This window comes from Hippocampus bargibanti, unplaced genomic scaffold (genome assembly GCF_051943395.1).
Source record: "Hippocampus bargibanti isolate YZ-2025 unplaced genomic scaffold, ASM5194339v1 Contig00119, whole genome shotgun sequence".
Taxonomy (NCBI): Eukaryota; Metazoa; Chordata; class Actinopteri; order Syngnathiformes; family Syngnathidae; genus Hippocampus; species Hippocampus bargibanti.
Window position 1 is genome coordinate 1 of NW_028296962.1, and position 17162 is coordinate 17162.

The window sequence follows — 17162 nt, forward strand, 5'->3', positions numbered from 1 at the left end:
GCGTCTTTGGAATCGGCCATTCCACCACCGCCTTGGTTTTGGCGGGGTCGGCCCTGAGCTGCCCCTGCTCCACCACAAACCCCAGGAACGACAGAGAGCGGACATGGAAGTCACACTTCTCTGCCTTCACATAGAGCCGGTTTTGCAGGAGCCGCGCCAGGACCCGTCGGACGTGTTGCCGGTGTTCTTCTGCAGAGCGAGAAAAAATAAGAATGTCATCGAGGTAAACAAAAACAAAAACATTGAGGAAGTCCCTGAGCACATCATTAATTAAATTCTGGAATACGGCAGGCGCGTTCGTGAGCCCGAACGGCATCACCAGGTATTCAAAGTGCCCTAAAGGCGTCTTGAAGGCTGTTTTCCATTCATCCCCCTCACGGATTCGGACCAAATGGTAGGCGCTGCGAAGATCTAATTTAGAAAAAATGGTGGCGGACTGAAGGGGCGCAAAGGCCGAATCCATGAGGGGGAGAGGGTATTTGTTGCGGATGGTGATGTCGTTCAGGCCCCGGTAGTCAACGCATGGGCGCAGGGATCCGTCCTTCTTGTCGATAAAGAAAAACCCTGCGCCCAGCGGGGAACGCGACGGCCGAATGAGTCCTGCCGCTAGAGAGGAGTCTATGTAAGTGCTCAGGGCTTCCCGTTCCGGTTGAGAAATATGGTAAAGTCTGGAGTCCGGTAATGGAGCCCCTGGCTGCAAGTCTATAGCACAGTCATACGGTCGGTGGGGCGGCAGGGATTGGGCGTTGTCTTTGCTGAACACCTCCCGCAGGTCGTGGTAGCAATGTGGCACGCCTTTGAGGCAGATGGCCTCGGGCGGGCCACCGCGGGAGGGGTTACGCCCTGCCGTAGCCGACCGCAGGCAGTTAGCGTAGCAGTAGGGGCTCCAGCCCTGAATGGTGGGGCCCTCCCAAGAAATGGATGGGTCATGGGCCTTGAGCCAGGGGAGACCCAAGACCAATGGCGCGTTCCGGGAGGGCATAACAAGAAATTGGCGGTGCTCCACATGGTTGCCTGCCACTCGGAGCTTAAGTGGGGCCGTGAGGTGGGCTAATAATCGGCCATCCAGGTCGACGATCTCCTTAGGGGGAAGGAGATCTAAAAGTCGGCAGCCCAGCAGGTCGGCCAGGTGGGGGTCGATAATGCACCCGTCGGCCCCCGAGTCCACTAGTGCCCGCACTCTTTGGGAGCTGGAGGGGCCAAATAGTTCACTCTCCAGCTCCAACCGTGTGACTCGTGTAGTAGACTTAGCCCCCAACGGATTCCGTTTCGGCGGGGACTTACATTGGCCGTGGGTCCTAGGCTGGGGGCCTCGGGTGCGACGAGCCCTCGGGTTGGCGCGGTCGTCTCCCCCCCCTATCACCATCGGTTCAAAGAGTCCCTCCTGGGGCTGCGCGCGGTCGCTGCCGGGTGTGGTCGACCGGGGTCGGCTTCGGGGTACCTCGGGCCGTCGGTCGCTCAGCTCCTTTCGCCGCTCTCGAAGACGCTGATCCAAGCCGATGACAATCCCGACGAGGTCGTCGAAGGTGGTGCCGGCGTCGCGGGTAGCCAACTCATCCTTTAGGTCGGAATTCAAGCCGCGACGAAACACCCCCCTCAACGCTCGGTCGCCGTAGCCGCTGCCAGCGGCCTGGATCCGGAAAGCGACGGAGTATTCTGCGGCCGAACGGGCCCCTTGGACGCAGTCGAGGATTCTCCCTTCCGCCTCGACCTCCGTCACTGGATGGTGAAACACCCGGCGAATCTCGGCTAAGAAGTCCGGATACGAGGCGCACAGCTCCGGTCGGGACTCTCGTACCGCCAGCACCCATGATTCGGCTTCACCCGCGAGCAGGCTGGTGATGAAGGCTACCTTAGCCTCATCGCTAACGTAGGCGTCAGGATGTTGTTCAAACACGAGCGCACACTGCATTAGGAATTGAGCGCAGCGCTCGGTTTCGCCTGCGTAGCGTGAGGGTTGGGGTAGCGGGGGCGTGCGCCTGCCCACGGGCGGGGGGGAAGGAACAGAGAGGGTGGCGATGCACTTTTCCATCTCCTTGAGGCGTTGAGCCAGCGAGGTAGTGGCGTGGCGCATTTCCTCAATCGCCTGGGCCAGCTGGCTCGAACGCTCCGCCTCTTGTACAAGGGCGGTAAAATACCTGTCAACGCCGGCGGGGTCCATGGGTGGTCGGAGTATTGTGTGACGATCGCTCGAGTGCTAGGAGGCAGACATCGAGCGACGGACTCTTGGTGTTAGGGAAGGACCCGAAATACACGGCGTGACAGGCTTGGATGGATAAAGAGTCTTTACTGGACAAAGCATCAAATAATAAAAAACAGGGATGAGTGAAGGAAGATAACTGAATGATAGCAGACCTGGCAACACGGAAGTGGAAACGGCAATGACCAAAAATACTCCGACGGAGACGGTAGTGAGCGCGAGACAGATATAGTCAGAAGGCACCATCAGTGAAATGACAATCAGCTGTGGGAACCCAGGTGTACGATGATTGGAGGGGCCGTCTCCCAGGATTGGCGGAGGAGGTGACAGGAGGGGCGGGGCGCGCCCCGGATGGCAACGAGATGTGACAATTTTCTGAGTATTACATGTACGTAGGTCACTCATCATCAGCTCAATCAAGTTTGATTTGCTTTCGCGGGCCGAATAAAATGACGTGGAAGGCCAGATTTGACCCCTCGGCATTGACTTTGACACCCATGCACTTGACTGAAGTCTGTACTAAAAATACAATACAATACAGCTTTATTTAGATAGTGCCTTCACACCAGCTGCGGCTGTAATTAAGCGCTTAACAGATTATTTTTTAAACACCATGTCCAAGAAATGTGAATATTGATCCTTATATACAATCCAAAATGCTTCTCGGTGCACCTTACATTGTGGGAAATATGGTATTTAAGGCTTGCTGTTTTCTTTCATTTTCACATGCACAGACATATACTTGGTCTGTGAAAAACCATTTGTGGTAAAGTGGCTGGCAAACATCTTTTATAATGTTGCCACAAGAACAAACTGAATGGTTATATCAGACTGTAGCAAATAAGTGATTGACCGTCATGTGATGAGCACATTGGCATTGATAAATGATGAGTGTGGGTCAGGGGGAAAGGGGTGCCAATAGAAATGAGACCTTTTCGAAGCTATGCTTTGTTAAAATTACAGTGATACCTCGGTTTACAAACCCCTTTGCTTACGAACTGTTCGGTTTACAAACGTTAAATTCATGAAAATTTTACCTTGGCATATAAACTATTTTACGGGATACACACGGAGCTGCCAAAATTAGTGATGTGTCGTTCGCGAATGAGCCCGTTCTCCTAAAAGAAAATGGCAGCCGGCTTGTTTTGGTATTCTATTCCCCGCCCCCAGTCGTCGGTTAAAGCCGCATAATTGGTCAAGAACGTAGCAGTGAGGTGAGGTGGTTTAAAAATCAAAGAGACAGGCAGACTACAGAGAGAGAGTGACAAAATGGATTGAAAACAGTGAAATTTGGACTTGTTTCAACTTTGATTGGTCAAAGGCAGAGTGTAGACTTCAAGGTTAAAATTCCCATCAATCAGGCTCCACAAATCAATTTTCAGTTCAATTTGAAATGAAAAGACAAGCAAGGGAACCAGCTATTAATGATATTTCTCGTGTGTCTGCTTGCATATGTTGCTGTTGCTATATCACAACTTCCAAGATGTACCACCCAGAGCTCATTGAGACACTATGCAATCATGCATCAACGACCATCACAAAGGTAAATAAACCGACTTTATTTTACATTACAGTTTATTTATTTAATTATAATACCATATCACATTTATTATACATACAATAGGCTCTATTTTGTGTAGTTTTAAGGCTTAGAAAATTATGGGGACCAGTGAACGGATTATTCTCATTTTAATAGTTTCCTATGGTAAATTAATTTTTGGAATACACACTTTTCGCCTTACACACTCTGTCTGGGAACCAATTAAGTTCGTAAGCCAAGGTATTACTGTATTCAGAGGGATTAGAGTCTTGGGAATTGTATTTTTTTTAAATGATGGTAAAATAATAAAAATCTACACCCGTAACGGTTGGATTGAAAAATAACCAAAAATTTAGTTCAAAAAACAAGGCAGAGATAATTCCAACTTTATGAGCGATTCATTGAACCTACAAAGAAAAACCAAGCCCAAAAATTTGCGTGATTTATTCATTTGACACAATAAGTAAACACTAAAGTTCAATCTATCTGTTTTTCGTGTTTTTTTTGTTAACCTAATTTGAGTTAATTTTGACCTAGCAGGTCAAAGGGTCATATAAATCCATAAAATCGGTCAAGTGAGTGGAAACTCAGGTCTGCTGTTATGATTTCGGTGAATCTCCGCTCTTAATGCATCATGAATGCTGCACTGCTGCCTAATGATTGGCTGATAAACACTTTGCTAATCGCATGTTCTGTTTTTTTTTATTTCTTGCACTCTCGCCACTTCCTGCCTGCTCCACTTCTCAAAACACGCCTTGTTTTGCCATTCCCTGCTGTGTTTTATTCATGTTTATGAACTATTGGGCGATGGTGATGCCGCACTTACTCTTGGCTGACTCTGTTGTCATGTTCACTGATGCATGACAAATCACAGCCCAACAGGCGTTTTTTCATCCCACCCCAGTCCCCAGACCTGTGTCAGTCCCCCAATTGCAGCCCCACCCATTCACTTGAGGTCCGCCTTAATGGAGTAGGCGCTCGCACACCCAACTCCTTCCAGCCCAAGAGAGGGTCTCCCCAAATGCACCCTCAAACTCAGACCCTCCCTGCCAAACCCAAATTGTCTGCAAAACCTCTGCTGACAACCAGATCCAACCCACCGTCCAACACAGCTCAGACTTCCTGTACTCTCAAGTCTAAGCCCTCGACACCCAGCCAGCCTTTAGCATCCTGCACCCCCAACAGCCCCCATGTGAGGTGCCAACCCCCACTTAGCATCCCCCTAAAGCTCTCCATTCCCCTTTCTCCTATTCCACCTATGTCACCCCTGCGGCACCATCACCTGCACCCTGATCACAATGGCAAATCTTTCCCCAACTCGCAGGTTACCCCCCATCCTTCCCCCAAAGAAAGCCCTCTCCCCACTCCCAAAGGCACCCCGGTGCACACGCCCAAGGATAGCCCAACCGGCACACCTAGGCCAACACCTCCACCCAGCCCCTCGATCGGGGGAATGCCCTGGAGGATGCGCCTCAACTCAATTAAAAACAGCTTCCTGGGCTCCCCTCGTTTCCATCGCAGGAAAATGCAAGGTAAAGGTCGGGCAGGGTTGAGATCGGGTCATTATATATGTACGGTATGCAAGACAGCAATATCAATTTACTGATCTAATAGTAACTGTAACCCAAACATGAAAGTGACATGACTTAATAAGATATACAATGGATGATGTGGTCATAAAAAGTACAATTTTATTTGTATACATACAAAATCTATGGGTAAAAACTGAGATGTGCTTGTCTGAGATGATTCATTACCAACGCTTATCGCATCGCTTTTAACTGACGCCAATTTGTTGTCACAATGTGTTGTTCACACACAGTTGTACATGACAAAATAACACCTATGGTTAGTGATAATGCAACAAAATACTTTTTCAATGCACATGAGGATGTTCTTTCAACAACACAAACACTCAAAGGGGAGTAAAAGAAGCTATTTTTGTAAAACAGCAAAATCCTTCACTAAATTTCTCCACTGTGAGACTACTAAAGGCATATCCAATCCAATCCAATCCAATAAATCGGCATGGTGGGGGTTCAATTTGGATCGTTCGTACAACAGACTTCTTGGGCAAAAAAAATCCTATGTAAAAAACGTGCCCTGGTTCAAAAAAGGTTGAAAAACACGGGTTTATTCAATACATTGTAAAAATGAAGATTGCATTGGTGAGACATTGGGGAGACTAAACAAATTCTTAAAAAAATAGTTTGTCAACATCGCAGGGATAATACTAGTGGGCCTCAATCTGCAATACATATGCACCTGAAAGCTAGCAACCACTCATTAGGTTAAAATCTTAGCGAAACATAATAGATGGTTTGAAAGGGGAGTAAAAAAAACAGCAAAACCCTTCACTAAATCGCCATGGTGGTGTGAGATTAAATTTGGATCGTGCTTACAACAGGCTTAGTTCATAGGCTTAGTTATGCTGATGAGGTGATACCAGTGCAAATGGGGCATTCAGGTCAGTCGTAGACTGACCTGAATACTCAGGTCAGTATACTCAGGCAGGACCATAGAAGTAATCAGTCAGGACAATAGAAATAATCAGTGTAGCCGCAGGGAGTAGTCCTCTGCTACCAGTATAAGACTTTAGTTCGCTGACGCGGCCTCTTGGATAAAAAGTGAAACGTCCGACACCTTCAAACAACTACAGATGACGGCTGAAGAAACCTTTTCATCGAAACACTCATTTTGTATTATTTTGAGAAAATAATTTCATTGACCCAGATCTTCAAAACAGACAGCTCATAATATTTTTGGGTGTTAAATCAATTAGTTCATTAGCACATCAGCCTCACAATTCAGAAGTTGCGAATTTGAATTCTCGCGTGGACTTCCCATATTCTCACAGATATTTTGTGGGTTTTCTCCTCACATTTCAAAAACATGGATGTTGAGTTCGCTGAAGACTCGAAATTGTCCTTTGGTGTGAATTGTTCTCGGTCTATTCTTGGTGTTTCCTGTAATTAATAGGTGACCAGATCAGGGTGTTGCCTTGTCTATACCTACAAGTCAGCCGGAATACACTTCAGCATGCTGTATATGCAGCCCCAATTGGGAAAACTGAATGTAGAAGGACAACCGACACCATTTTTTGTTTCCTAACTGACATCTGAAAAATGTTTTATAGCATCTAAAATACCCGAAACATGCAGGATGATATTTTTGTCAAACGCAAAACACCAATAAAAATGACTTAAAGTTGCCCAAAACTGCCACTAATGACTCAAAACTGGAGAGATTCAGAAAGTCCCGCTCCCAGTTAGTGTCGATCATCAGGATACCCCTTCACAAACTGCCTTGCTCCCAAATCAAAACAATGGCCTCAGAGAGTTCAGATTCAGAAAAAAAGATCATTTCTTGTTACTCATCCAGTTATGAATATGATTCAAATAGTTCTGAAGAGTAAAGCATAAGTGTTTGCGATTGATTAAAGAAGTCCTTCCATATCAATTCAAACCGTGTAAGCAAAGCGACAAAACTGGTGAAGGACACGACATATGAAGCATATATGAATCTCCTGAATAAGCAATATTGCATCAACGTGGGTGATATGTGACATAGAAGGACATGAATAACAAATAATATGCTACAAGATGTAAACATCAATGCAGATTGTTTAATGGTTGTCCATGCAAAATGGTGTTTAAACTTTCAAGATGAAGAGTTACAAACTTATGTATGAATGACAGCTGTTCACACCGGTTAGCTCCTCGTTGCAGCAGCTGAATTTTTGTCTGATTGGTTTGCTCCACTATTATGACGATTGCTCTCTTTCACCACTGGAAGCAACTTTCTACCCATTGTCAGGCTGAGAGGGTGACGGCAGTTATCCAAGCGGGGATTCACACACTCCGGGCAGCTCCTCGGCTGGCGCCATACTGCCCTGTTCCGTTGGAAATGGCTGGTTTGTCCGCTGGGAATTTGAGTAAACTTACAACTTCTTTATGTGTGTTACCGCAATTGGCTGCCACACAACAATTCACCATCGCATTATTTATGTAGTTTTCCTTCTAATTTCATGATCAACACAGTGTTTTCAAAGTAAACAAAGTACCCAAAATGCACTTTGTATCGCTTTCTCGGTCAGGGGCGTACCAACTGCGATGTCACTTCCGGCATTGTCATCAATTCGAAAACAATACTTCATGAAAATTCAGCAGTTTTAAAACAGAAAATATAGCTACATGCGGAATGTGGAATCTGTGGATTCTTTGTAAAAGGCGGTCAGTAGAAGTCATTTGAAGTGATTTTACAAATGATGGACACAACTTGTCTGGGGTGTCGGTTGTCTTTTAAGTTAAAGTTTAAAAAAAAAGTTAAAGTGATGCTATATTTAGTAATACTAATATTATCTCAAGGCATTTGGCTCTAAAAATATTTCATACTTTCATCACAATTTGGATAAAAGCTCTACAAACACAAATGCATATACACCTCCCCCACCATGTCCCAAATGCTGCACACACACACACACACACACACACACACACACACACACACACACACACACACACACACACACACACACACACACACACACACACACACACACAAAACCATTCAAATGTCTCCTGACCAACTTCTTGCATGTGCAATGCCCACACAGGAAGACTTGTCCAGTCTCACGCCGGACTCTTCTCCAGAGTGAGTAACACACCAGTATACTTTCGGATTCTCCAGTATCACCAAACACTTGGAAAATTGTTTTTTTGTTTTTGTTTCTTTCTTCGTTCGTTTGTTTTTGGTTGTTTTTTTTTGGGAGGTTGGGGGATGAAGAATGAAAACCTTTGAAATATGATTTTTTTTTTATTGTATGATTGGGTATTTGTCTAAACTCAAGCAAATAATAAAACTTACAGAAGTTATGTCGTTTCAAAAAGTCGTGTTAACTGCAGAAGCATATTTTATTGATGAGACCTGCTTTCTAAGCTTCACTTTTGATCTCATCTGTCTCATATCCCTGTAGACTTGCAAAAAAGGCATGGTTTGGTAACTTCATCAACATGGAGAAGGAGGAGCAGATTTTCATTGTGATCAAAGATAAACCTCTCAGCTCCATAAAGGCAGACATCGTCCACGCTTTCCTCTCTGTAGGTCTCTTTTTCTCTCTTCTCAATAAATCCGCCTGAAAAGTACTGATATTAGGGTGGCCCGGTAGCCGAGTGGTTAGCACACCGGCTCCACAGTGCAGAGGTCCCGGTCCAGCCTCCCTGTGTGGAGTTTGCATGTTCTCCCCGGACCCGCGTGGGTTTTCTCCGGGTCCTCCGGTTTCCTCCCACACTCCAAAAACATGCATGGCAGGCAGATTGACCACTCCAAATTGTCCCTAGGTGCGAGTGTGAGAGTGACTGTTGTATGTCTTTGTGTGCCCTGCGATTGGCTGGCAACCAAATCAGGGTGTCCCCAGCCTAGTGCCCGAAGACAGCTGAGGTAGGCTCCAGCAACCCCCGCGACCCTAATGAGGAATAAGCGGTACGGAAAATGAGATGAGATGAGAAGTACTGATATTTACATCATAATGTTTGCTTAAGAAGATGACATGTTTGCTTTAAATCCACGAGGTAGCGGTGTAACAAAGTGGCAAAGCTGACTTGAAGATCTGTCAGAACCAATGCAGAAAATACAGTGAAACTCCTCTAAAACAAAATGATGTTTTCAGCAAGATATTTTTCACAATAGAAGATATTTTTCACGATAGTAAATTTTATCTCTGATGTAAACAAACACACACACTTGCACATGCCCACACGTGCGCGCTCACACGCACACACACATATGTTTTCAGGATTTACAAAATGTTCTGGTCAACAAATTAAGTTATTTGCGGGTCAGACATTTCTTATTCTTTCCTTTTGATATTTGTTAATAGACCACTGAGGGTAACCACAGTTTGTGAGTGCTCTCCTGATATGTTTTGACTCCTTTTCACGACCTTCAATGCTTCTTGGTATTAGTTTAGCTCCTAGTTTGTGTTGTAGAGTGAGGTTACAATCGAAAAGTAAGTATTGGTCAGTGTGCGTAGCCTTCCTAAAGACTACTGTTTTAGCGCTCTGTCCTCTTTTATAATTACTTTACAATCCAAAAAGGCTAGTTGGTTCTCTTTAATGTCCAGCAGGACATTAAAGAGAACTAACGTTTGAAGTTTGAGATACATCATTCAGTCGTGCGTTGGGTTAGCAGCATAATGCTCTTCCGTAGCTGACGGATATGGTCTTGTTGAAATGGACGAGTTAATCAGTTGTTACTTTCAGATCGGGTTTTGTAACAAAGAGATCCTTCAAGTCTTGCCACAGAATCACAATGTTGTGATTTATATCAGGAGTTTGAAGAGGTGGTGCCGTGTAGATATTTTGTCCTTTTTGGATTGTAAAGTAATTATAAAAGAGGACAGAGCGCTAAATACATCCGTCTTTAGGAAGGCTACGCACACTGACCAATACTTACTTTTCAATTCTAACCACCCTCTACAACACAAACTAGGTGTTCTCAGAACCCTCCAGCATCAGGCTAAACTAATACCAACAATCGTCGAAGGTAGAGAAAAGTAGTCAAAACATATCAGGAGAGCACTCACACACTGTGGTTACCCTCAGTGGCCTTCTAACAAATGTCAAAGGGAAAGAATAGGGAATGAAACCAACAATTCTGAAGATACAAAAAGGAGAGGAGGAGCAGTACCTTACATTGCAGGAATTTCTGAAAAACTACAAAGAGTCCTTTGGCAAAACAAAATTCCTACTTATTTCAAGCTGCTAAACACTTTAAGGCAAAAAATCCAAACGATGGGCTGCCAAATAAAAAAACAAAGTAATGTAGTATATTCAATACATTGTAAAAATGAAAATTGTAAAGAGCAATACATTGGGGAGACTAAACAAATTCTCAAAAAAATAATTTATCAACATCGCAGAGATAATGCTAGTGGTCCGGCACTACATATGCACCTAAAAGCTAGCAACCACTCATTTGACGAAAATGAGGTTAAAATCTTAGCGAAAGAAAATAGATGGTTTGAAAGGGGAGTAAAAGAAGCTATTTTCATAAAACCGCAAAATCCTTCCCTTAACCGTAATGGTGGGGTGAGGTTAAATTTGGATCGTTCGTACAATAGACTGCTTAGGCAACATAGTCTTCATGATGAGGTGATACCAGGGCAAATTGGGCAATCAGGCCATTCGTTAGTCAGGACAATAGAATCAGTGGAGCCGCAGGGATTAGTCCTCTGCTCCCCCCAACCTGAGAGCAGGGACCTATCATAGCAGAGTCCGGCACCGCCACATCTGGACAGTAGGGACATATAATTTAAAACAGATTCTTATCTTACAGACAGTGTATTGTCTGTGTTCCAATACCTGACATATTTCGGCGTCTACTTCTGCCTTCGTCAGAGTGTCACGGATGTTGTTGTGACGCGCCATTTTCAGCTGGTGTTGCTATGAGGGTGTGACCTACCTGTCAGATCGGAGTAGACGCCGAAACATGTCAGGTATTTGAACACCGACAATACACTATCTGTAAGATAAGAATCTGTTTTAAATTAGATATCAGGTAGACAGGATGAACTTAATACAACTAGTAGGGACATATATATAGGGCCAAAACTACCAGTAAGACTTTAGTTTGCTGACGAAGTTTCTTGGATAAGAAGCGAAACGTCCGACACCTTCAAAGAAGTACAGATGACGGCTGAATAAACCTTTTCATCCATTAAAGATAACTAAATATATTTAAACGGAGAATTTCATCACAACACAAAACTATTAACAAAACTACATTGGAATACAATGGTTACTTCACAATCTTGGTTTCGTTTCTGATTGTCTGGTAGACTGTCCCCCTTGCGCTCAGTGTAAAAAAAAAATATTTGCGTGGCTCCCTGTACAAGTCTCGTCATTCGTGTTTAGGGTTGTGCTGTGCCTATTTCAGCATTTTTGTACATGGACTTTCCTCAACCCAAACTCATCATACAATTTGATTACAGAAAGTAACCCGCACTCGGCATAGAACTGGGGGGGCATTGTTTGTTTTTTTTTTTTATTCAAGAGGGACACAGGTCTAGTTAAGTACGTTTACGCGTTTGCTCGACACTCTGTTCCTCAGTGCACCATCAGTGCATTTGCAAATTTATCAAAGTAGACAGTTTTAGATGGGATAAAAAGATGTCTATTGTACAGGCCAGGTGGGTTTGCCGATTTTGGTGTATTTGATCAAGGCGCAGCTGGACAAAAGTCAGGCTTCATGGCTTGCTACTGCCCCAAGCTTAAACCTGGGAGGGGTCGTCCACAGGGACCGCAACCTCGTAATAATCCCCATTGACGTTTATGTATGAAGTGTATATTTACCAATAGATTTGTGTGCAGGTTGAAGGTGCATCATTTTCAAAAAGAGGGGTATGAACTTTACGAAAGTAAAAGAAAATATGCAAGTATTGTGGGTTGTGTAAAATGAACCCCCAAGTTGTGTGATTCGGTCAGATTTGCCTTACTTGGATTTGCCCTATGACCACCCTGAAATAATCCAAATAAATAATGTAGGGAGGATTGCTGGCAAATGTGTACAGTAATACCTCGGTTTACAAACCCTTTGGCTTATGAACTTTTCGGTTTACGAACGTTACATTTATGAAAATTTCACCTTGGCATATGAACTTTACTTTGGCATACAAACTTTTTTCGTACACGGAGCTGCCTCAATGAATGATGTGTCGTTCGCGAACGAGCTGTTCTTCTAACAACAAAATGGCAGTGACAGTGTTTTACATCTATTCACTGCCTCCAGTCTTCGGTTAAAGCCACGTGATTGGTCAAGAACGCAGCAGTGAGGGGGGGTGGTTTAAACATTAAAGAGAAAGGCAGACGACAGTGAGACAGTTTCAACTTTGATAGTTCAAAGGCAGAGTGTAGACTGCAAAGTTAATATATCCCATCAATCGGGCTCCACAAACAACCAGCACAAGCCATCTGTACACTTGATGCAAAAAGCTATCTTCTTCTTTTCCTTTCGGCTTTTCCCTTCAAGGGGTCGCCACAGTGAATCAGTAACCTCCATCTTCAGAGGTATGATACGGATGTTTGTTTTGGCCCAGCTTTTACGTCGGATGCCCTTCCTGACACAACCCTCTGTATTTATCCGGGCTTGGGACCGGCACAAGAAGACTTATGTCCCTTTGTGGCTACAGAACAAGCAACACACTCAGTAAAAGGCTCCCAAACACAAAATGGTCATGAGCACAGCAACAATCAAAAAAGCAAAACTATACTCACCATTTGATGACAATGCTCTGATCTTACCATGAAATGGGCATGTCTTTCCCTATATTACATTATAAACAAGACTTCAAAGTCTACGTTTACAGCTCATTGAATTTTCTACTATTCACTCATTCACCACAGTGACCGAAGCGGCCATGATCAAATTCTATAATAATAATAATAATAATAATAATAATAATAATAATAATAATAATAATAATAATAATAATACAGTACTGTATTTAAGGAGACTAAGCATTGTGATGTTCTAACCTGCTCTATATAACACAGCTTGATATATGTAAGAACTAAAAATGAAAAGTTCAATTGACCACAAACACATCATTGGAATAAATTGGAGGTGAATTTATAATAAGCGTGAATCAAAGTAAGAAAAACACTGGGCGACATGAGGGAGGGAGATAATCCAATTTCTCATTGGGCCCAATTTGTCATTGGGGCCCAGAGGAAAGGAGAAAAAAAAGGTGTTAATATCGGGGACAGAGTGGAGTACTGTATATCAAAAGATGTGAGAGAAAGGTGGCCTTTGTTTGACAGGAGGGACATCTGATATAGAATTGGGAGTGAACAGAAAACTACAATTAAAAGCAGCAGAGGTCATAAGATGGAACCGTGGTATAAAAAAAATCTAATTGGAAAATGGGAACAGATGTGCTGTATATGGAAGATATAAAATGCAAATTCATCATCTGGATTTATTTGAAAATTGGGGACATTTTCTCCCCTTTCTCCTAAAACTCCTAAAAAGGCTGTGTCATGATCTAACAGAACAGTTTGTCTATCCCGGGTTTCCCAAACTAAGTACGTATTATATTCACGCTTTGTGGAAGTAAAGTGCAAAGTTATTTTAGCGACCATCCAGTTTTTGCCATCTGAAAGTCTCGAAAGGGAAGAAAAACAAGATGGAGCATGCTCCACGTGGATTCTTTTGAGGCCATAAAACCCCACGAATTCTTTCAACCAGCCCACAAAGAAAGGTTTCAATATGTAATGGATTGGATTGGGTTGGATTGGATTGGATTTGCCTTTATTAGTCCCACAGTGGAGAAATTAATGGATAGCACAACTCTATTTACATCCCATCAACGGGAACAGAACACAATTGATGAGGAACTAGATACAATTATCACAGAGAAAGCACCTACAAGGGATCATTCCTCAAGATGGTGAAAGAAAGTTACGTTCCTCATCAAGAGTTTAATGCTGATGAAACCAGCACTCAATTCCATCAAGCCATCAACGACATCACAAAGGTAAATAAAACAACTTTATTATACAGTACAGTTTATTTCTTTAATTATGATACCATAGCACATTTGTTATACATAAAATAAGGTATATTTTGTGTAGTTTTAAGGCTTAAAATTTTAGAAAGTAGAATATTATGATTTATGGGGACCTGGGAACGAATTATTGTCATTTTAATGGTTTCCTATGGGAAATTAATTTTTGGGATGCACCCTTTTCACCTTACACACTCTGTCTGTGAACCAATTAAGTTCGTAAGCCAAGGTATCCGGCCTTTCATCCGGCCGTGGCACATTTAGACGCAAATGCCTTGTTTCTACCAGGATGACAACTCTTCTGTACGGAAAAGCATTAGAGCTGGGTTCAAATATATATATATTTTTAGAGATGGATTGGATTGGATTGGATTGGATATGCCTTTATTAGTCTCACAGTGGAGAAATTTACATTTCACAGCAGCAAAGTGATGAAAGGAATAGGGGTATTATTATGAGAAAAAAAGTGGCAAACTAGCGAGTTTCAAACTTGCAAATTTGCTACATTTAAAGTCACAAATTTGCTTGATTTAAAGTCACAAAGTTGCTAGATTTAAACGTTAAAAAAAACCTTCAGAGTTTGAGATACATCATTCGGTCGTGTGGTGGATTAGCAGCTGCGCTTCCGTAGCTGACTGATATGGTCTTGTTGAAATGGACGAATTAATCAATTGTTACTTTGAGATCGGGTTTAGTAACAAAGAGACATTGTGATTCTGTGGCAAGACTTGAAGTCTTGCCACAGAATCACAATGTTGTGTTTTATATCCGGAGTTTGAATAAGCGGTGTCGTGTTGACATTTTGTACGTAGTTAGGCCATGAAAACCTGATAAAATAAATGAATTATGATACCTTGTGCAGCTGTAACTGCAACTCCACAGGTTCCCACTTCTGTTCTGCAAATTATCTCGTCACACAAGGCTGCTAACGCTAACCCACTGCACGACCGAATGATATATCTCAAACTCTGAAAGTTTTTTTAAACTTTTAAATCTAGCAGATTTGTGATTTAAATCTAGCAAATTTGCTACTTTGCATCTAACAAATGTGTTACTAAATCGAGCAACTTTGCAAGTTTGGTCGAGAAAATGTGTGACTTTTTTTCTCAGAATAACACCCCATCTCAAAAAGAAAAATTTCAACCTGGCCCTAATGCTCTACCGTACTTGTGTGCCCTTTTTTGCTACATGCTACCATGACATCTGCTTCACTGATGCAGAAATGCTTTTGTCTTCTCCTCAGATACCCAGTCTGAGCCACAGTGTCATATCTCAAACAAGCTTTCGAGCTGAGTACAAGTCCACGGCTGGTCCAACAGTTTTCCAGAAGCCTGTAAAGTTCCAGGTGGACATCACCTACTCAAAGAGTACCAGTGCCACAAAGGAAAATGGCATCTATTCTGTCACCTTCACACTGCTCTCAGGTCAACTACTTAGTGCACTCCACAACATTATTTTATGATGCAATGAGAGTTTATTAAAGTAACCTTACTCTGAAAACACCTTTGCACTCAAAAGAAAATACATATCATTCATGGAAGGAAAAACTACAACTCAAAGTAAACTAAATTTAGTTCATACAAATGCTATAAAGTATGTGAGGCCCCATTGTACCTCATGTGAAATATTATTTTATTCATTCATTCATTAATTAATTCATTCATTTTATGTTCTGCTTAATTTTGTCACGGTTTGCAAGGTGGTGATGGCGGGTGCGGATCCCAAAAAGCAGGCAGGAGGGAGCAGGAGGGTGTGTTTGACAAAGTGTATGAAAATAAAGTCAACAGGAACAAAATCTAAAACGTTAAAGTCGTTCAAACAGAAAAATACAAAGTATCAAATAAAGACCAAGAGTAAAAGTCTGCTAAGATGAAACAAACACATGCACAGCATACAATGCATGCACAATGCATCCAATTGCATACAATGACCCGACGCCGAATGGTCGCGCCGGGAGTCCTTTTGACTGCCACTGAGTGTAATGACCAGCACCTGCGAGGCTGCAGGCAGGGCTGACAGCGCTACCTGTTGGTCGCCAATCCGAACGTGGCAGTCTGCCACTGATCGGGACGACCAGAACCTGTGCAGGTGCAGGTGCAGGTGCAGGTGCAGGTGCAGGCGCGGCCGACAGCGCCACCTTTTGGTCGCCAACCAGATCATGACAGTACCCCCCCTTCAAGGGACTGCTTCCAGAAGTCCCAACAGTCCCGCAAAATGTCCAACTCGCCAGGGAACAATGGTGGAGACGGTAAACGTTGCCTCTCCAGCATATGATGGGCGGCGGCCTGATGGGAACGGGACTCGGCCTGACGTTGACCTGGACGCGGCACTGATCGTTGTGGGCGTGAGTGCAATCCCTCTCGCACATTCACATGATGACACATGGCTTACCGCGGACGTTGCACTGCCAGGCGCAGAGTGGCACCCCGGACGGCCATATGGGAATAGATCTCGGCCGGACGTTGACGTGGACATGCAAGCGGCACCGCTTGTCGTGGACGTGAGTGTGACCCTTTTCACACACTCACGGGACGAAGCATTGGCTCGACATGGACGTGCACTGCCCAGCACAGGGGAAACGAGACCAGTCCTCAGCCGCTTCGGGATCCAGCGGTGAGTGGGGTATCGGACTGACGTGGACGTGGACGTTGCACGGCTCGTCGTGGATGCAACACAATTCAACATACATGACGACGCGTGGCTAGACGTGGGTGTGCACTGCCAGACACCCAGTGTCACCCTGGACGGCCACCTGGAAAGAGGTCTCGGCTGGACGTTGACGTGGACGTTACGGCTCGTCGAGTGACGTAATTCAAACTTGACGCGGCGCGGGCTAACGTGGACGTTGCGTTGCCAGG

At 43.9% G+C, this 17162-nt stretch overlaps 1 protein-coding gene across 2 annotated transcripts; it reads left to right on the forward strand.

The window, feature by feature from the left end:
* Positions 1-4261: 4261 nt before the first annotated feature.
* Positions 4262-15795, forward strand: LOC148881416 (uncharacterized). 2 transcript variants are annotated; one of them, XM_088989362.1, is made up of 4 exons: positions 4262-5272; positions 8339-8393; positions 8716-8839; positions 15548-15795. In XM_088989362.1, the coding sequence occupies exons 1-4, from the start codon at positions 4597-4599 to the stop codon at positions 15764-15766; spliced, it is 1074 nt and encodes a 357-aa protein (XP_088845488.1). In that variant the 5' UTR covers positions 4262-4596; the 3' UTR covers positions 15767-15795. The 2 variants fall into 2 exon arrangements, with proteins under 2 accessions (XP_088845488.1, XP_088845487.1); XM_088989361.1 differs by lacking the exon at positions 8716-8839 and having other exon boundaries at positions 8356-8393.
* Positions 15796-17162: the final 1367 nt, after the last annotated feature.

Coding starts and splice junctions, on each gene's coding strand:
- LOC148881416 (XM_088989362.1), top strand. CDS start 4,597: ATGCATGACAAATCACAGCCCAACAGGCGTTTTTTCATCCCACCCCAG. Junction 8,394..8,715: donor ACGCCGGACTCTTCTCCAGA/GTGAGTAACACA, acceptor ATATCCCTGTAG/ACTTGCAAAAAAGGCATGGT. Junction 8,840..15,547: donor TCGTCCACGCTTTCCTCTCT/GTAGGTCTCTTT, acceptor TCTTCTCCTCAG/ATACCCAGTCTGAGCCACAG.